This window comes from Lynx canadensis, chromosome B1, assembly GCF_007474595.2.
Source record: "Lynx canadensis isolate LIC74 chromosome B1, mLynCan4.pri.v2, whole genome shotgun sequence".
Taxonomy (NCBI): Eukaryota; Metazoa; Chordata; class Mammalia; order Carnivora; family Felidae; genus Lynx; species Lynx canadensis.
Genome location: NC_044306.2, coordinates 20,815,571 through 20,837,900, shown reverse-complemented (window position 1 = coordinate 20,837,900; position 22,330 = coordinate 20,815,571). Strand labels below are relative to the sequence as shown.

Sequence of the window (22,330 nt, the reverse complement as noted above, 5' to 3'; positions counted from 1 at the left end):
CATATATCTGGTGGGGGCGCCTGAGTGGCTCAGTCAGTTAAGCATCTGACTTCAGCTCAGGTCATGATCTCACAGTTCGTGGGTTCGAGCTCCGTGTCGGGCTCTCTGATGACAGCTCAGAGCCTGGAGCCTGCTTCGGATTCTGTGTCTCCCTCTTTCTCTGCCCCTCCCCTGCTCGCACTCTGTCTCTCTCTCTCTCTCTCTCTCAAAAATAAACATTAAAAAAAAAAAAGGAACTGGTGTCTAGAATACATAAAGTTCTGATATCCAGAACATATAAAGGCTTAACAACTCAACAATCAAAAGATAGATAACCCAATTTAAAATGAACAAAAGGCTTAGGACATAACATAGGAGAAAATTTCAATGACCTAGGTTTTGGAAATGACTTTTTAAATACAACACCAAAGGCATGATCTATTAATTAATTAATTTGCCTACATGGCTCAGTTGGTTAAGTGTCCGACTCTTGATTTCAGCTCAGGTCATGATCCCAGGGTCATGGGATCAAGCCCTATGTTAGACTCCGTGCTGAGTGTGGAACCTGCTTAAGATTGTCTCTCACTCTCTCTCTCTCTCTCTCTCTCTCTAAAATTAAAAGAAAAGGGGGAGGGGCACCTGGGTGGCTCAGTCAGTTAAGTGTCCTACTCTTGGTTTCTGCTCAGGTCATGATCTCGCAGTTTATTGGGTTCCAGCCCCGCGTCAGGCTCCATGCTGACAATGCGGAGCCTGCTTGGGATTCTTGGCTTTCCTCTTTCTCTGTCCCTCCCCAACTCATGCTGTTTGTCTCTCTCAAAATAAATAAATAAACTTAAAAAACAGTAACAACAACAACAACAACAACAAAAACCTCTGTGGAAGACACTGTCAAGAAAATGAGAAGAAAAGCTACAGACTGGGGGAAAATATTTGCCAAAGACGTTTCTGATAAAAAGACAACCTGGTTAAAAAAAAAAATGGGCCAAAGACCTTAAGAGACACCTCACCAAAGATACGCAGATGGCAAATAAGCCCCTGACAACACCAAATGCTGATGAGGATGTGGAACAACAGAAGTTCACATTCACTGCTGGTGGGAGTTTGGAAGACGGTTCGTTGGTTTCTTACAAAACTACACATAACCTTACCACATAATCCAGCAAGTGTGCTCCTTAGCATTTACCCAAAGAAGGTGAAAACTCACATCCACACAAAAACACATTACGGGGATGTTTATAACAGCTTTATTCACAATTGCCGCAACTTGGGAGCAACGAAGATGACCTTCAGGAGGTGGATGGGTAAATAAAATGTGGTATACCCAGACAAAAGAGTACCATTCAGCATTAAAAAGAAATGAGTTATCAAGTGATGACAAGATATGGTGGAAACCTAAACGTATATTACTGAGTGAAAGAAGCCAATCGGAAAAGGCGACGTACTGTATGATTCCAACTAGATGATATTCTAGAAAAGGCAAAACTCTGTAGACACTAGGAAGATCAGAGGTTGCCAGAGCTGAGGGTGTGGACAGATGGACAAACAAATGGAACACAGAGGATTTTCAGGGCAGTGAAACCACTCCATATGATACTATACTGATGGATACATGTCACTATAAGTTTGTTCAAACCCATAAAATGTACAACAGCAAGAATGAACCCTAATGTAAACCACGTGCTCTGGGTGATAATGATGTGTCAGTATACATTCATCAGTAGTGACAAATGGACCACTGTGACTCAGATGTCAACAATGGGGAAAAGTATGTATGTGTCAGGGCAGGAAGTATACGGAAATCTATACCTTTTGCTCAATACTGCTGTGAACCTAAAACTGCTTTGAAAACCAAAGAGGCTGAGGTACCTGAGTGGCTCAGTTGGTTAAGCGTCCAACTTCAGCTCAGGCCATGATCTCAAAGTTCATGAGTTCGAAACCCATGTCGGGCTATGGGCTGACAATACAGAGCCTGCTTGGGATTCTCTCTCTCCCTCTCTCTCTACCCCTGTCCTGCTCTCTCTCTCTTTCTCAAAAATAAATAAATAAATTTTTAAAAAATAACAAATAAAAATAAAAAGGCTATTAAAAAAAAAAAAGCAGGGGCGCCTGGGTGGCGCAGTCGGTTAAGCGTCCGACTTCAGCCAGGTCACGATCTCGCGGTCCGGGAGTTCGAGCCCCGCGTCGGGCTCTGGGCTGATGGCTCAGAGCCTGGAGCCTGTTTCTGATTCTGTGTCTCCCTCTCTCTCTGCCCCTCCCCCGTTCATGCTCTGTCTCTCTCTGTCCCAAAAATAAATAAACGTTGAAAAAAAAAAATTAAAAAATAAAAAAATAAAAAAATAAAGCAAAGGGTCTGAATAGAGATCTCTCCAAAGAAGATATACAAATAGCCCATAAGCATACAAAAAGGTGTTCAACATCATTTGCCATCAGGGAAATGAAAAACCATCACAAGGAGATATCACTTCACACCCATTAGGATAGTTATAGTCAAAAAGACAGACAGTAATAAGAAGCATTGACCAGAACATGGAGAAATCAGAACCTTCACACGTTGCTGTTGGGACTATAAAATGGCCTCTTTGGAAAACAATTTGTTAGTTTCTCAAAAGATCAAACACATAGTTACCATATGACCCCAATATTCCAATCCTGGGTAGATAGTCAGGAGAACGGAACATATGTTCACACAAAACACTTGTACACGACTGTTCATAGAGGCTTTATTCACCAAAAAATCAAAAAATGGAAACAACCCAAATATCTGTCAACTGATGGATAAAGAAATGCGGGTGTTGGTGTTTCCATACAATGGAATATCATTCAGCAACAAAAAGGAAAGGAATACAGATATGGGCTACAACACAGGGGAAACATGAAAATGATATACGAAGTGAATGAAGCCGGTCACAACGGACCACATACTGTCTGAGTCCATTTATATAAAATGTCCAGCAAAGGTAAACATGCGGGGACAGAAAGCAGATTTGTGGATGCCAGGAGTGTGGGCAGATATATGGGCACAGACGGCTAACGGGTATGAAGTTTCTCTTGGAGGTGATAGAAATGTTGCAAAATTAGACAGTAAGAACATTACACAAAGGCCACAAAGTGCACTGGACTGTACATTTTGAAAGACTGAATTATGTGAATGTGAATTCTTTCTCATCTTTAAACGTACGCCAAAACTAAAAAAAAAAAAAAAAAAAAAAAAAAAGATGTATCAATAAGTAAGTGGCAGAATAAGAATTAAAACTGTGGGCACTTGACTTGAGAGCCACGCTGCCTCCCACTACCATGCTAATAGTTGACGTACACTTGCCAAGTTAAGTAGAGAGGGAATTCCTTCCCGCCTTCCTTCATTCATTCCACAATCACTCAGTTAACAAATACTCAGTTCACAAATGCACAGGGTATGTGGCAGGCAATGAATTTGTTTGCTTTCTTCTTTATTGCAGCGAAACCACATAACCTACAATTTACCATATCAGCCAACTTTCTAAATTTTTTTTTAACGTTTATTTATTATTATGAGACAGAGAGAGACAGAGCATGAGCATGGGAGGGGCAGAGAGGGGGGGACACAGAATCTGAAGCAGGCTCCAGGCTCTGAGCTGTCAGCGCAGAGCCTGACGTGGGGCTTGAACTCAGGAGCTACAAGATCACGACCTGAGCCAAAGTCGGATGCTTAACTGACTGAGCCACCCAGGTGCCCCCATGTCAGCCATTTTTTAAGCGTGCCATTCGGCGGTATTAAGTACATTCTAGGTATATAACCATCACCTCTATTACCACACTTTTTCATCACCTGAAACAGAAACTCTGTAACTATTAAGCAGTAACTCACTTTCCCTGACTTCTGGACCCTGGGAACTTACATTTTACTTCTGTCTCTAAGAATTTTCTCATTCCAGATACCTCATATAAATGGAATCATACAATATTTTCCCCTTTTCTGTCTGCCTTATTTCACTCAGCAAAACATCTTAAGAGTTCATGTTCATCCATTTTACAGAATGCATCAGAACTTCATTCTCTTTTATGGCGAGTAATATTCCATCCTATGTATATTCTGTAATCTGTTCACCCATTCATCGGTTACTGAACACATGGATCATTTCTCCTCTTTGGCTATTGTGATTAATGTATCTATGATCATGGCATACAACTATCTGTTTATTTTCCTGTTTTTAATTCTTTTAGGTATACAGCTAAAAGTGGAATTGATGAGTGACATGGTAATTCTATGTTTAACTTTTTGAGGAACCACCAAATTGTTTTCCACAGCAGCTGCACCTTTATACATTCCCTCCAGCCATGCACAAGGGTTCCAATTTCTCCACATCCTTGCCAATACTTGTTATTTCATTAATTTCACAACAGCCATTCTAACGGCTACGAAGTATCCTACTGTCTTCTGATTTGCATATACCTAATGGTCAGTGATGTTGGGCATCTTTTCATGTGCTTATTGATAAATAAGAAACTTCTTTGAGAAACGTCTATTCAAACATCTATTCACCTACTATTTAATTGAGTTGTTTTTTTATTAAGTTATAAATGTATTTGTTGAAAATGGATGCAAATATATGAACCAGAGGAAGTGAAGCAAAACACGATCTTTCCTATTAGAAAAGAGGAGTCGAGCATACCTTTAAATAGTACACTCCTCTCGTGCTAAGAAATGCATTTGTTTACCATCCATCTTGATGGGTGATTGGCGAAGTCAGTCAAAAAGAAAGATTGAACTATTTAAAGTAAACATTTTGTTTTAGTTTTTTTAACAGTTACTCATTTTTGAGAGAGAGAGAGCGAGAGAGTGAGGGCAAGGGAGGGACGGAGACAGGGAGACACAGAATCTGAAGCAGACTCCAGGCTCTGAGCTGTCAGCACAGAGCCCAACGCAGGGCTTGAACTCACAGACCATGAGATCATGACCTCAGCCGAAGTCAGACGCTCAACCGAGCCACCCAGGCACCCCTGAAGAAATATATTATTTATGTACGTGGTATATGATAGAATACTCAACATTAAATAGTTCTTAAAAAAAACAATGAAATCCAGAGGGAGCTAAGACCTAACACACAAACATATGCTTTATGAGAAAAAGTTCAGAATGTGTATATAATGACTGAATTCATTTCATCAGATTACTTTCATAAAGATTTTGAGACCTTTATAAAATATATACAGTAAAAAAGAAAAGAGTATAAAAAGTATAAAATACCTATAAAAAGTATGTCACTCTTATGTTGTCATTCTGTAGTTTTTGAAGGGAGTACCCGGGTTTTAGTATGGAAATGCTCTGTGTGCCTCCCAGAACTCTCAAACTCAACATGTCCACAGCTGACCTCTGGATTCCCTCTCATGCTATCTCCAGTTTTCCTCCTGTACCTCTTCCGATCTCGGCAATCCATGTTTTTAGTGCCGGGGCCAACAGCCTTGGTATTATCCTCGCCTCCTCTTTTCCTCTGCTCTCTGATCTACTCCATCAGTAAATCCTCACCATGTGACTCTTAAATTATTATACCCAGTTTATTCTCACTCCACTGCTACCCCCCCACCCCAGTCCCCTCTTGCCATCTTCACTTACCCTCCCACCTCCGCCCACTTATGCCCGAGCCCTGCTAAATGGAAGTCAAAGCTCGGATCCTTCCCTTGGATCTTCTCACACCCAGAGTAAGGGTCTGCACATTCACTGCATTGCTCCTCTTCAAACCTCATCTCCCACTACCCCACTCCCGTGCCTTTGACTATGCTGTCTCTCTGCTATGCATTGAAGATTCCAAGCATAGTCCTACTTCAGGACCTTTGCACCAGAATGTTCCCTCTGCTTTCCTTACACATGTAGATGGCTTCCTTCCTCACTTTCTTAGCTCTCTGTTCTGATCTCATTTTATCAGGAAGGCCATGTTACTATCATATATAAAATAACAATCCTAACTCACTCAAACTAACAACCCTCTCCCCCTTCACTATTTTTCTTGATCTCATTTTCTCCATCACACACACACAAACACATGCACACACAGTCTGTATCCCTCTAATTAGAAAGTTACCTAGTAGGTACTTGCACTTATATATAAACACTGAATGAATGAATATGGATTCTTATGTTCTCTGATACACTGTAAAATATAGTAAAAGAAGCATACTACAAAATTGAACTGGGTGATCCTTAATTTCTACACAAACAAAAAAGTTGAGAATTCATGCAAAGGAAAAACTGGCAGGAGGAAATACACTCAAATTTTAACAGTGGTTAATTTCTAGGTCAATTCTAATATTGATTCTAATATAGAATCAAAAGTAATACTTTTATAACCTGAAAATTATTTGTTAAACGAAAATGAAAGAAGAAATAACATTCAGTGCTGACGGTAACATGCTAGTGAATGACACAGAGAAAGAAGCTTCTCATGAATCTATCGATCTCTGTCACAGAGAACGCTTGCAAATCAGATCACCATTTTCAAATGGGGCAAATGGAATTCTGTAGTTGTAAGTTGGTGAGTTTGACATAAATTCAAAGCAAGACTCTAAAATTGCTTCTTTAATGGAATTTTGTATGAACCTAGAAAAGGAAACCATCCATCAGCAGAAACATTGTGGATTCACTCAGTCATCATCACAGACTACTTCATTGCTCTTTGATAAGCTATTAGAAGTGATGAAGCACAAGTTTCTCAAATGGTAGATGGCACCAAACTAAGAGCAAGTTAATCTGCTACTGGGATTGAGATCCTGGGAGATGGGGGAAACTGGCTTTAGTTACGAGGAAGTCACATCCACCTAATCTGGTTTTTTCTCGATGAGAGCATGGATGAGCTAACAGAGTGAGCTTGTTAAAACGCCAGTGGTACCAAACTGAAAAGAACAGTGGAAGTGTATCAGGACCAAAAGACAGAGTAAGGGATTAAGCAATAAATCAAATTCAATGAGACTATATTCAACAAAGAGGAGGGTGAGAGTATCATTCAAAGAAAAGGCAGGGCAGGCTTGACTTCACAGCACAATGTGTAGAGTTAACTTAAGGGTTCTCTTCCAGTCAGTTTACTGAAAGGCCACTGAGATGTGGCCCTATGGTATACACAATTTAAAAATAGTCATTAGAGATGCCTAGGTGGCTCAGTTGGTTAAGCATCTAACTCTTGATTTCGGCTCAGGTCACAGTCTCATGGTTGTGAGATCTAGCCCGCATCAGTCTCTGTGCTGAGCTTGAAGCCTGCTTGGGATTCACTCTCACTTGTCTTTCTCTGCCTCTCTCCTGCTCACGCTCTGTTTCTCTCAAAATAAATAAATAAGCTTTTAAAAAATGTATAAACATAGTTATTAAATTTTACTCTCTCCCAATTTAACAAAACCTGAAATAATCATGTGTTTGTAATGCACTGAGTAAAGTAACCAAGATGGTAAAGGGATGTAAATGAAGCCACTGGTTGGTTGCCAGGATAGGTGGTGCTAAGCTAACTACTTAGGTAGGAGGGAAGCATTAGGGAGATAGCATCAAATGAAATACCTGAAGGGCCATTTTCTGGAAGGCGGGTTGAAGTACTGGGCAATATCCCAAGGGACAGAGCTCAACCTAATTACTAAAAACTGAAGTGAAACAGATTTTTCCTAAATGTAAAGACAACTTCTTAATGATTAGAGCTGTCCATGGTAATTATGGACTGCCAAGGGACACAGTGAATTCCTTGCATAAGGAGTATGATTGGGGTAGTTGGTCACTTGGCTTAGAGGAAATTCAAACATGATTCTAGAACAAAGGAGAACTACAAAACCCACCAGAAAATAGCTAAAAATAGCAATCAACACATACCTATCAATAATTATCTTTAATTTTTTAAATGTGTATTTATTTGTTTTGAGAGAGAGCATGAGCAGGGAGGGGCAGAGAGAGAGAGAGAGAGAGAATTCCATACAGGTTCTGCGCTGTCAGCACAGAGCCCAATGTGGGGCATGAACCCACGAACCATGAGATCATGACCCAAGCTGAAACCAAGAGTTGGACACTTAACCAACTGAGCCACCCAGGTGCCCCTCAATAATTATTTTAAATGTAGGGTGCCCAGATGGCTCAGTTGGTTGAGCATCCAACTCTTGATTTCAACTCAGGTCATGATCTCATGGTTCATGAGTTCAAGCCCCAGGTAAGGATCTGCGCTGACAGTGTGGACCCTGCTTGGGATTCTCTCTCCCTCTCCCTCTGACCCTCCCTGGTTCACATGTGCACACGTACTCTCTCTCTCAAAGTAAATAAATAAACATTTAGAAAATAATACTTACTATTTGTTAAATGTAAATGGACTAAATGCTCCAACAAAAGACACAAACTGGCTGAATGGATTAAAAAAAAAACAAGACACATATATATGCTGCCTCCAAGAGACTCACTTCAGACCTAAAGACACACACAGATTGAAAGTGAATGGATGGAAAAAGACATCCTACGCAAATGGAATGAAAAGAAACCTGAGTAGCAATACTTGTATGAGACAAAACAGACTTAAAAACAAAGACTGTAACAAGAGACAAAGAAGGGCATTACAAAATGATAAAGGGATCCCTCCAACAAGAGGATTTAACAATTCCAAGTATCTATGCACCCAACAAAGAACCACCTACATATGTAAAGCAAATAGTAACAGATATAGAGGGAGAAAGTGACAGCAATACAATAATATTGTAGGCTTTAACACTTCATCTTACATCAATGGATAGATCAACCAGAGAGAAAAACAATAAGGAAACAGAGTCCGTAAGTGATATAATTGACAAGATGGATTTATATATACAAAATATACCATTCAAACACAGCAAAATACACATTCCTTTGAAGTGCACATGTAACATTCTATAGAACAGATCCCATGTTAGACCACAAAACAAGTGTCAGTAAACTTAAAAAGACTGAGGGCACCTGGGTGGCTCAGTCAGTTGAGCATCCAACTTCCACTCAGGTCATGATCTCACAGTTCAAGGGTTTGAGCCCCACGTTGGCCTCTGTGCTGACAGCTCAGAGCCTGGAGCCTGCTTCGGATTGTATGTCTCCCTCTCTCTTCAACCCTCCTCCGCTCACACTCTCTCTCTCTCTCAAAAATAAACATTAAAATAAATAAATAAATAAATAAATTTAAGAAGATTGAAATCAAGCATTTTTTTCCCAACCACAACAATATGAACCTAGAAATTAATTATAAGAAAAAAAAAAAAACTAAAAAAACCCCACAAATACATACAGGCCAAACAACACGCTGCTACTGAACAACCACTGAGTCAACGAGATCAAAGAGGAAATCCAGAAATACCTTGAGACAAATGAGAATGGAAAAACAATGGTCCAAAATCTATGGGATGCAGCAAAAGCATTTCTAAGACGGAAGTTGATAGTGATACAGGCCTACCTCAAGAAATAAGAAAAGTCTCAAATAAGCAATCTAACTTCCACCCAATGGACTATAAAAAGAAAAAGCCCAAAGTTAGTAAAAGGAAGGAAGTAATAAAAATGAGAAGGGAAATAAATGAAACACAGACTTTAAAAACAATAGAAAAGATCAACAAAACTAAGAGCTGGTTCTTTGAAAAGATAACAAAACTGAAAAACCTTCAGCCGGATTGAAGAAGAAAAATACGGAGAGGGCCCAAATAAATGAAATCAGAAATGAAAGAGAAGCTATAACCGACACCATAGAAATACCAAGGATTAGACGAGGCCACCATGAACAATTATATGCCAACAAATTGGACATAGAAAAAAAATGGATGAAACTAAAAGAAATGGGTAAAGTCCTAGAAACACACAATCTTCCAAACTAAATCAGGAAGAAAGAGAAAATCTGAACAGACCAAATGTTAGTATAAAATTGAATAGGTAGGCGCACCTGGGTGGCTCAGTCCGTTAAGCTTGAGTTCTGGTCATGATCTCACGGTTCCCCCATTCAAGCCCTGCACTGAATTCTCTGCTGTCAGCACTAAGCCAGCGTTGGATCCTTTGCCACACCCCCCCTCTCTACCCCTCCCCCATTCACAATGTGGAACTAGAAGACCATGCATGCTCTCTCTCTCAAAAATAAACACTTAAAAAATTTTTAACTGAATAGGTAATCAAAAAAACCCCAATAAACAAAAGTCCATATGGACTTACAAGTTAATTCTAACAAATATTAAAGGAGAGGTAACACCTGTCCTTTTCAAACTAGTCCCAAACAAATACAACAGAAAGAAACACTTCCAAATTCAGTCTGTGAGACCAGCATTACCCTGATACCAAATCCAGACAAAGACACTAAAAAAAAAATAAAATTACAGGCCAATATTCCTGATGAACACAAACACAAAAATCCTCAAGAAAATATTACCAAACCAAAGTCAACAATACATTAAAAGGATCATATACCAAAATCAAATGGGATTCTGAAAGAATGGTTCAATATGCACAAATCAATCAATGTGATATACTACATTAACAAAAAGAAGGATTAAAATCATATGATCATCTCAGTAGATGCAAAAACAAAAAACATTTGGCAAAATTCAACATCCATTTATGATAAAAACTCTCAACAAAGTGGGTATAGAGAGAACATTCCTCAACATAACAAACACCATATGTAACAAACCCACTCAACAGTGAAAAGCTAAAAGCTTTTCTCCTAAGATCAGGAACAAGTGACCACAGCAATCACACAAGCTAAAGAAATGAGGCATCCTTGGGGCGCCTGGGTGGCGCAGTCGGTTAAGCGTCCGACTTCAGCCAGGTCACGATCTCGCGGTCCGTGAGTTCGAGCCCCGCGTCAGGCTCTGGGCTGATGGCTCGGAGCCTGGAGCCTGTTTCCGATTCTGTGTCTCCCTCTCTCTCTGCCCCTCCCCCGTTCATGCTCTGTCTCTCTCTGTCCCAAAAATAAATAAACGTTAAAAAAAAAAATTTAAAAAAATAAAAAAAAAATAAAAAAAAGAAATGAGGCATCCAAGTTGGTAAGGAGGAAATAAAAGTGTCACTATTTGCATATGACATAATATAGAAAACTCTAAAGACCCCACCAAAAAAACTATTAGAACTAATCAGTAAATTTGCAGAATACAAAATTAATACCCAGAAATTATTCTGTTGCTAATAAATCTTTACACTAGCAACAAAGTATCAGAAAGAGAAATTAAGTAAACAATCCCATTTACAATTCCATCAAAAAGAATGTATACCCAGGAATAAATATAACCAAGGCGTTTAAAAACCTACGCTCTGGGGGCACCTGTCAGTCAGTTGTAAGCATCTAACTTCGGCTCAGGTCATGATCTCAAGGTTTGTGAGTTTGAGCCCAGCATCAGGCTCTGTGCTGACAGCTCGGAGCCTGGAGCCTGCTTCAGATTCTACGTCTCCCTCTCTCTCTGCCCCTCCCCCAATCATGCTCTCTCTCTCTCTCTCTCTCTCTCTCTCAAAAATAAATGAACATTAAAAATTTTTTTTTAAAACCTATGCTCTGAAAATGAGAAGGCATGGATGAAAGAAACTGAAGACAACACAAATAAATGGAAAGTGTTACTGTGCTCATGGACAAGAAGAATCAATATTATTAAAATGTCCATATCACCTAAAGCAATCTACAGATTCAATACAATCCCTAAACCTAAAATTTCTATGAAACCACAACAGATCCCAAATACCCAAAGCAATCTTAATAACAAAACTAGAGCTATCATGCTCCCAGATTTCAAACTAACCGACAAACATACAGTAATCAAAGCAGTATGGTAATGGCACTAAAACAGACACACAGATCAATGGAACAGAACAGTGTCCAGAAATAAACCCACACATATATGCAAGAAACTGGACCACTTTCTTACATCATATACTAAAATAAACTCAATATGGATTAAAGACTTCAATATAAGATCTGAAAACATAAAACTCATAAAGTATAATACAGGCAGTAAACTCAATGACCAGTCTAAGAAATATTTTTTGGATCTCCACAGAAAAGGATAAAAAAAAATCAAAAATAAATAGGACTACACCAAACTTAAAAGCTTTTTCACAGGAAAGGAAACCATCAACAAAACAAAAAGGCCACCTACTAAATGGGAGAAGATATTTGCAAATGATATATCTGATAAGGGACTAATACACAAAATATATACAGAACTCATTCAACTTGACGTTAAAAAACCCCGCAACAATCCAATTAAAAAATGGGCAGAGGACCTGAACAGACATTTTCCAAAGAAGACATACAAATGGCCAACAGACACATGAAAAGATGCTCAACATCACTAATTATCAGGGAAAGGATAATCAATACCACAATGAGAGATCACCCCAAACCTGTCAGAGTGACTAATATAAAAAAAAGAGACAAGAAATGACAAATGTTGGCAAGAATGTGCAGAAATGGAAACCCTCATGTAGTGTCAGTGGGAATGTAAACTGGTGTAGGCACTACGGAAAATGAGGATCTTCAAAAAATTAAACTAGGGATCCCTATCAAAATAATACCAGCATTCTTCACAGAGCTAAAATAAATAATCCTAAAATTTGTATGGAACCAGAAAAGACCCCAAATAGCCAAAGCAATCTTGAAAAAGAAAACCAAAGCAGGAGGCATCACAATCCTGGACTTCAGGCTATACTACAAAGCTGTAATCATCAAGACAGTATGGTACTGGCACAAGAAGACACTCAGATCAATGGAACTGAACAGAGAACCCAGAAATGGACCCACAAACATATGGCCAACTAATCTTTGATAAAGCAGGAAAGAATATCCAATGGAATAAAGACAGTCTCTTTAGCAAATGGTGCTGGGAAAACTGGATAGGGACATGCAGAAGAATGAACCTAGACCACTTTCTTACCCCATACACAAAAATAAACTCAAAATGGATGAAATCCTTGAGACAAAAGCAGGCAAAAACCTCTTTGATCTTGCCCGCAGCAACTTCTTACTCAACATGTCTCCAGAGGCAAGGGAAACAAAAGCAAAAATGAACTACTGGGACCTCATCAAAATAAAAAGCTTCTGCACAGAGAAGGAAACAATCAGCAAAACTAAAAGGCAACCGACAGAATGGGAGAAGATATTTGCAGATGACATATCAGATAAAGGGTTAGCATCCAAAATCTATGAAGAACTTATAAAATTCAACACCCAAAAAACAAATCATCCAGTGAAGTAATGGGCAAAAGACATGAATAGACACTTCTCCAAAGAAGACATCCAGATGGCCAACTGACACATGAAAAAATGCTCAACATCACTCATCATCAGGGAAATACAAATCAAAACCACAATGAGATACTACCTTACACCTGTCAGAATGGCTAACATTAACAACTCATGCAACAACAGATGTTGGCAAGGATGCAGAGAAAGAGGATCTCTTTTGCATTGTTGGTGGGAATGCAAGCTGGTGCAGCCACTCTGGAAACCAGTATGGAGGTTCCTCAAAAAACTAAAAATAGAACTACCCTATGACCCAGCAATTGCACTACTAGGTATTTATCTAAGGGATATAGATGTGTTGTTTCAAAGGGACACATGCACCCCCATGTTTATAGCAGCACTATCAACAATAGCCAAAGTATGGAAAGAGCCCAAATGTCCATCGATGGATGAATGGATAAAAAAGAGGTGGTGTATATATACAATGGAGTATTACTTGGCAATCAAAAAGAATGAAATCTTGCCATTTGCAACTACATGGATAGAACTGGAGGGTATTATTCTAAGCTAAATTAGTCAGAGAAAGACAAATATCATATGACTTCACTCATATAAAGACTTTAAGAGACAAAACAGATGAACACAAGGAAGGGAAACAAAAATAATATAAAAACAGCGAGGGGGACAAAACATAGGAGACTCTTAAATATGGAGAACAAACAGAGGGTTACTGGAGGGGTTGTGGGAGGGGGGATGGGCTAAATGGGTAAGGGGCACTAAGGAAATCTACTCCTGAAATCACTGTTGCACTATATGCTAACTAATTTGGATGTAAATTAAAAAAATAAAATAAAATAAAAATTAAACGAGGGGGCACCTGGCTGGCTCAGTTGGTTAAGCATCCAACTTCAGCTCAGGTCATGATCTCACAATTCAGGCTCTGGGCTGACAGCTTAGAGTTTGGAGCCTGTTTCAGATTCTGTGTCTCCCTCTCTCTCTGCCTTCCCTCCCCCCAAATAAGTAAATGTTAATTTTTTTTTTTTAAATTAAAGATAGAATTACCATATTACCCAGTAATTCCACCACTGCATATTTACCCAAAGGAAATAAAAATGCCAATCCCAAAAGACAGATGTGTCCCTCTGTTCATTACAGTATTATTTACAATGACTAAGATATGGAAGCAATCTGAGAATCCACCAATAGATGAATGGATAAAGAATATTTGGTATATTTATACAATGGAATATCACCCAGTCATAAAAATGAATGAAGTCTTGCCATTTGCGACTACATGGATGGACCTAGAAGTATGGTATTTTGCTAGGTGAAACAAGTCAGACAAAGAAAAACAAACACCATACGATTTCGCTTATATGTGGAATCTTAAAAATCAAACAAATAAAACAAAGCATAAACATACCCAAACATACTCACAATTATGAGTGGTTGCCAGAGGGGAAGAAAGGTGGATGGGCAAAGTAGGTGAAGCAGATTAAGAGGTACAAACTTCCAGGTACCAAAAATTCACAGGGATATAAAGTACAGTATAGGGAACAGTCAATAACATTGTAATAATTTGTAGGGTGACAGATGGTGACTAGCCTTATCATGGTAATCACTTCATAATGTATATAAATGTTGGATCAGTATGTTACACGCTTGAAACTGATAATGCTGTATGTCAACTATACTTCAATAATTTAAAAAAAAAAACAAAAAACAGGATTCTCTTCCCAGATGCCTGAAATATCTCTGTATCTTCACTGCCAAGAGTCCTTTGTATAGATCCCTCTTTTCCTTGAAGAGATGAACTAATTTCTTGTGTACAAAGAGGAATAATTGTGGGAAACAACTTCTCTATATCCAGCAAGACCTTCTCCTCTGCCATCTCTACCCTTTGTTTCTGCTGAAACTATAAAGAATTTGCCTAAACGCTGGGCCATATAAGAATCTTTCAAATACTGAGAGATATCATGTAATACCCTTATAGGATTGTTCCTACTTTAAGACATTCTATTCTGGGCACTATAAAGAAAATTAAACCAGGGATTTTCATAAGGGCTTAAAATCCAAATCCCTAATAGTGGAAACAGGTTAGGCAAGCTATAGTCAAATGAGTAATACACATTCATTAAAACAATATGTAGGTGAGTGAGTTCTGATTATAAGATATATGCACTAAGATAACACTGGGCAAAAAGTTCAGTAAGAGAGAAAAAGCACACTTTAACTATGTAAAAAGGGTATACTATCACAAATTGGAATTGGAATGACAGAAATATAATTCCATGCTCATGATGTTGTTTCTCTAAGAAACTGTTTAAATGTGTAACAATTAAAATCTATATTCTTTTTTGATGTAAACCTATCTATTTGCACTGTCTAAACAACTGTTTCCAAAGTATCTAGGTTCTGTTTACTATTGAAGTTCATTCTGTATTGTTGGAATCACAGGAGAGGAATACATAAGATGTAAACATAATTTCCTCAAAAAGTAATATAGAATTACTCTATGACCCAGTATTTCTACTTCTAGAGATACACTCAAGAGAATTAAAAACTTATTTTCAGGAGGTGAGGGGTTGGGCAAAATGGGTAAAGGGCAGAGGGAGATTCAGGCCTCTAGTTATGGAATAAGCAAGTCATGGGATTAAAAGCAGAGCAGAAAGAATACAGTCAATAATACTGCAAGAGCAGTTACAGGACAGATGGGAGCTACACTTGCAACACACATTACCATAACGTATAAACTAGTCAAATCACTAAGTTGTACACCTGAAACTAATGCAACGTTGTGAGTCAACAATACCCAAATTTTTTTAAAAAACTTATTTTCATATACAAAAAAAAAAGTATAGGAATGTTCATAGCAGCACTATTCATAATAATCAACAAAGCAGAAACAAATGCCCGTAAGTTGGAGACTGGATAAACAGCATGTGGTATATCCACATAATGGAATATTATTCTGCAATAAAAGGGAATGAAGTATCAATAATGCTATGACTTGAATGAACATAGGAAAAAATTATGCTAAATGAAAGAAGTCACAAAAGGCCACGTCTTATATTTACCCCATTTATATGCAATGTCCAGAATAAGCAAATCTAATAGAGACAAAAAGTAGATTAGTGGTTGGCTTGGGGGACTAACGACTAAATACCTACAGGCGCTCGGTTTCTTTTGGGGATGATGAAAGTGCTCTGAATTAGGTAACGGTGATAATTGCACAGTATTGTAAATGCAGTGACAAACATTTGTACACTTTAAAATGACTGAAATGGTGGGGTGCTAAGTAGTTCAGTCGGTTAAGCGCTTGACTTCAGTTCAGGTCATGATCTCACAGTTCGTGAGTTCAAGCCCCGCATCGGGCTCTGTGCTCACTGTTCAGAGCCTGGAGCCTGCTTCAGATTTTTTTGTCTCCTTCTCTCTCTGTTCCTCTCCTGCTTGTGCTCTCTCTCTCAAAAATAAATAAAGACTAAAAAAAAAAAAATTAAAATGACTGAAATGGTGAATTTCATGTTATTTGGATTCTCTCATTAAAACTACATATAATCAAAAAATACTATCATTTATATGTGTGTATATATATGTGTGTGTGAGTGTGTATAACAATACACCGACATCTACAAGTACTAAACACTATTACAGCTAATACTGTACCTCGTCATGGGTACAACCCACGAGGCCTGGATCACTAAAGCAAACACTAAAAACTGAAGCGCTGAAACCAAAAGTTACTCACTCCTCCCATTATTCAGTTATCAATTTATTTACCGTGTGCTTAACTGGTGCCAGGAACTGTGTTAGGTGCCGTGGATCCAGGGGTGAACAAGACATGATCCTCACCCTCATGGGGCTCCTAGTCCAGACATGAAACAATGTCTAGAGGAGCTTGACATTAAACAATCACTCAAATAAACCTACAACTTAAAAACAGGGAGCATAAGGTAAAATACTGTGTTTGGTTATACACTCTAACAAGCAAGCCTGACTTCGAGAAGGTACTGGGCAACAACCTCCCTGAGGACATTCTATTTAGCCTGAAACTAGAAAGATGAGTTTTAAGGGAACCTGGGGGGCTCAGTCAGTTAAGCATCCAACTCTTGGATTTGGCTCAGCTCATGATCTCACGGTTTGTGGGATCATGCCCCACATCGGGCTCTGTGAGGACAGCACAGAGACTGCTTGGGATTCTCTCTCCCCCTCCCGAAATAAATAAATAAACTTAAAAAAAAAGAAAGATGAGGGGCGCCTGGTTGGCTCAGTCGGTTGAGCAGCCGACTTCGGCTCAGGTCATGATCTCACGGTCCGTGAGTTCGAGCCCCGCGTCAGGCTCTGTGCTGACAGCTCAGAGCCTGGAGCCTGTTTCGGATTCTGTGTCTCCCTCTCTCTCTGACCCTCCCCCGTTCATGCTCTGTCTCTGTCTCAAAAATAAATAAACGTTAAAAAAAAAATTAAAAAAAAAAAAAAGAAAGATGAGTTCTACCCAGGTGAAGAGTAAGAATAAGAGTATCCCCTAGAGGCACCTGGGTAGCTCAGTCAGTTGAGGGTCTCGTGAGGACTCTTGATTTCAGCTCAGGTCATGATCCCAGGGTCGTGGGATTGAGCCCTGCATCGGGCTCCACAGTAAGCACGGAGCCTGCTTGAGATTCTCTCTCACTCCCTCTGCCCCTCTACCAATGATGTGTGTATGCACTCACTCTTTCTCTTTCCAACCTCTCTCTCTGAAATAAAAAAAAAAAAAAAATTTTTAATTTAAAAAGTGTATCCTCCCAGGGGCACCTGGGTGGCTCGGTCAGTTGAGCATCCAAGTTCGGTTCAGGTCATGATCTCACAGTTTGGGAGTTTGAGCCCCGTGTCAGGCTCTGTGCTGACAGCTCGGAGCCTGGAACCTGCTTCGAATTCTGTGTCTCCCTCTCTCTCTGCTCCGCCCCTGCTCATACTCTGCCTTTATCTGTCTCTCAAAAATAAATAAATAAATAAATAAATAAATGTTTTGTTTTGTTTTTTTTTTTAAGTGTATCCCCCAGACAGAATAGCAGTGCAAAAGTCCCGAGGCAGAAAAGAGCTCACATTTGAGAAACCCACTAAGGTTGGTTGTGACTGTAGGGCAGTGAATAAGAAAGTGACTATCACAGAATGAGGCTGGGGAAGTTACTAGGGATCAGTCTACAAAGGACCTTACCAGCCACTCTGAGGATTCTCCCTTTATATACTGGGTACAAAGGGAAGCTACCCAACAATTTCAGTGGGTAAGTAACATGATCAATTTGTGCCATAAAAGCATCACCATGCTTCCTCTGTGGAGAAGGAGATAGAGAAGAGCAAACAGGACAGTTAGAGACCAGTTAGGAAGCCGTTCTAGTAATGGTTCAAACTAGGGAAATGAGGTGGAAAGAGAAGACATTTTCAGGGTCAGTTTTGCAGTTGGGGAGGTCATCACATATTTTATTTTACACCTAAAATCTACTGATGTGGAAAAAAAAATGTCTTCCAGAAAGACAAAAGCATAAAAATTAGAGATTACTTAGCCAGGATTCTAGACACAGTGGCTTCAATCCAATACCAAACGAAATCCTACAAAACACTTCAAGCTATGTCCAGGATTCCTGAAGCCTCTTCATAGAACTGAACCCAAATTATCCCTAAGTTTCTTGCAGGATATTTTCTTACTAGCAAGCTCTGAGAGTGGTGAAGAAATCCAGACAGTGAAGTAGAAACCCAGAAGTTCACTGTGATGAGTACAGATAAGGTTTGGTGTCCACACTTTGACCCACCTGCAAATTAGCTTGTCCTTGAAACATTTTTTTTTTCTACAAAGGAACCATTGTGGGAGAGAAACACCCTGCTTAACATATGCTCTGTTAAAGGCTTCAGTTAAACACGCACACACACACACACAGAAAGAAATATGTGCAAAGTATTCCAGATTATTCATGTACATCTGTCTCCTTAAACTGCACTCCAGAGACTGAAGCAGAACACAGGGGCTGTGATGGGTATCATACAGTTTATAAAAAATGAATGACTTTCATTGTAGTAGCAAAGCAACTGTACATGTATATACACACATGTATACACATGCGTGTATTTCTTTTCCTCTTAAAATAAAAACCTGCTACCTACCTGGTAAATATCGCTTCAAAACCCACCGTGGGTCAGATACACTAAATTTGTGAATATCCTTATATCCTTATAGCTCGAAACATGAATCATGAAATCTAAGGCAATCTACCTATTCAGCTCTCCCAGAGCATACCCGAAGCAAGTAATAAGATGAATATAACTATCACTAGTTATAGACTTTCAAACACATACTCTGTAAGTAGTCTTGTCCTATTATTTTTCATTTATACTGTGAAAATCAGTTCGGCGCTTAAAAATGCAAAATGGAAAAAGAGATGCTGTTAAGGAACCATTTCATCGTTTTCGTCTTCATCACTCCGAAGGTTTCAGCTTCTTTGAGGTTGTAACGATATCTTACAACACATCACACTGACACAATTGCTTGACAGCTGTTTCAAGTGCCCCTGGTCCTCCTTGACTCCTTACATGTTAAGACTCCGCTCTTCTCAGGGCGCCTGGGTGGCTCAGTCGGTTGAGCATCCAACTTTGGCTTCGGTCATGATCTCATGGCGTGAGTCCCAGTCCCACATTGAGCTCTCTGCTGTCAGGACAGAGCCCGCTTCAGATCCTCGGTCCCCCTCTCTCTCTGCCCCTCCCCTGCTTGTACACGTTCTCTCTCTCCTTCCCAAAAACAAAGAGAGAAAGACTCCACTCTTCTTTAAGAAGGCTTCCCTCACCCCTTACGGTAGAGCTGATCCTCCGTCCATCCTCTCCCTGCCACTATCTCTCGTATATATCTCTGTCCAGATGTGCAAATGCCTCCCCGTCCAAACAGGAGTTCCCTGATGCTTCGCGCTCCCTGACGCTTCAGCCTCACACATGAAAGGTTCTCAAGTGCTTGTGAAATGAAATGAATGAGTAAACGAACCTGATCCACCCAATCTCTGTATTTAATTTTTTCCACCTGCACTATCCTAAATCTCAATGACCTCAGTCCAATGACATTTCAGACAATTCTCCGTTTCCCCCCCCCCCCATTTTTTTCCCATTTCCTGACAGAAGGGGACTTTTGGTTTAAGGCACTGCACTGCTTAGAAGCGGTTATGAGCACCAGTTTTAAGAATAAGTAGAATATCGCTTGCTGCTCAGGTTTACACACATGGCTTTGGACACAGCTTGAATATAGATTAGAAAAGGCCTTTACTCCTCAAATTCATGGTCTCGAGTACCATGTCACTCTATCACTCTTGATATTCACATCAGACATCATTTTTATACAGGGCCCCCTTCATCAATGACAAAGAAAAGATGCCCTTGGCAAGGAGAGAAGGACTCCATGAGTTAAACTGGTCATTCCGGAATAAATTATTTAGCACCACTTAAACCCTGAAAGCTTTGAGCCACCAACCTTGTGGTTTATGGCACTCTCTTCTATGTTTACAAGTTCCCAATAGTCAAGCAACAATTTAATTCCACAGTGCAAAATCAATACAACTTCAATTTACTATTGGAACGGACACTATCTAGCAAACTAAAAAAGATTTATTCTTCTACTGACATGAGATCATCATAAAGCTGCTTCTACAAAGAGGTACTTAAAAACCATCCTAGAATTTAGGAATGAATTCTTCTTACTGGACTTGTAACAAAGCTATGCCCACCCCTCCCTCACCCCTTTGCGGGGCGGGGCGGGGGGGGGGGGTAATGAGTGGGATCCCTGGGGCTGCCTAAGTTCTGACCACACAGACCTAGCTTTGCCTTAACTCTGTCAAGGGCCTAGATTTTGGGGTGAGATCATCCTGGAAATCCAAGGACGCTGTGGTGGTGGTAACGAGAGATAGCCAACTAGCTTGTGAAATATATTCTTTCACTAGTTTAGAGTTTTCATCAGACGGGAAAGTCGATCATCGTCTTCACCCTAAATTATATTAGTAGTGCAACGACAAGTGGGAAAGTTTGGTGCAGCGGTCAACGATTCCAGGGTTATTTATCTGGAATGGCCAGGGACGAGGCGCTTTTGTTGAGTGGCAAAAGCTGCCGCTGTTTCAAACACACCGGTGGACGAATCTGTAAGCTGCACCCTGCTCCTCAAGGAACCAAACTGGCGGAAAAGGCAAGAAGATGGAAGGACCGGTAGTAACATTCCCCCCACAGCGAATACGGATCATCTGCTCCGTGTAAAGTCCACTGCAGCTGATAGCCTGAGGATGCGGAAGCGGAAGGGCGAGCTGGGTGGGTCTGAACGCTTAGATTCAACAAGCTGCCAGAGTGCCTTCAATCCACCTGCACAGAACTCGGTTTGCTGGCACCTGTCCTCAGGAAGGCTGGTTTCTCTTTCAACGGCCCAGGGCAGGCAGGAGAAAATTCGGGGGCGCGCGAAAGGGGTGGGGAGCAGCAGCAACCTAGCGCCAGGCTAGAAGGGAGCGGTTATCAGCGGATCAGCAGCCCCATTACTCAACCGACAACCGGGGTTCCCTCCCGTCCACCCCTGTGTGCAATGCGCACTCTCAAGGACAAGAGGTTAGATCCAGCAGCAGCCAAAGCTAGGCCTGTAAGGCAGCAAGAGAAAGCCCAGCCTCACAGCGAACCGGGAGATGCTGGAGCGCTGCCTCCTTCCTCGCTCGCGCTGCTGGCTCGGCCAGCGCCCCGCAGGAAAGCCGGGCCTCCCGCCCGCTCAGCATCCCTCCTCCAGCTCCCGCTCTCCCTCTTCCGCCCGCGCCCGTGCCACCAACCTTGGGCGTGCGGATGTGCTCCATGGCGGGCCCACTTCCACAGGGTGCGGGGCGGGCGCGGCCTCACGCACCTGCGCGCGTCTGCAGCGCGGCGGGAAGGACGCGGGGAGGGGGCTTCGCGCGCGGGAGCAGGCGGGCCGCGGGGCTTGGCTCCGCCTCCAGGTGCGGCGGCGCCCGCGCGAGGCCGGCGTGCGGGCCCCGGGGCGCCAGCGCGGCCCTAGAGCGCGCGCGCGCCTCTGCGCTCCTGCCACCTGCCCTGCGCGCGGCCGCCCAAGCCCGCTCTTGGCTGGGGTCTTCAAGAGCCGCTCGCTTCTCTGTAAGAGGGGCGGCCGGAGTACTGTGAGGCTACTGTTCCCCAAGACACAATGGGGGCCTTGTGTTGGGTGT

General features: G+C 40.9%; 1 protein-coding gene across 1 annotated transcript in view; it reads right to left on the bottom strand.

Moving 5' to 3' along the window:
• MTMR7 (myotubularin related protein 7) overlaps positions 1–21,996 on the bottom strand; it is a 107,516-nt gene extending 85,520 nt beyond the window's left edge. Inside the window, exon 1 of the mRNA XM_030312214.1 lies at positions 21,944–21,996. Coding sequence (XP_030168074.1) covers positions 21,944–21,967 — 24 coding nt within the window. The 5' untranslated portion in view covers positions 21,968–21,996. The remainder of the gene's footprint in view (positions 1–21,943) is intronic.
• Positions 21,997–22,330: the final 334 nt, after the last annotated feature.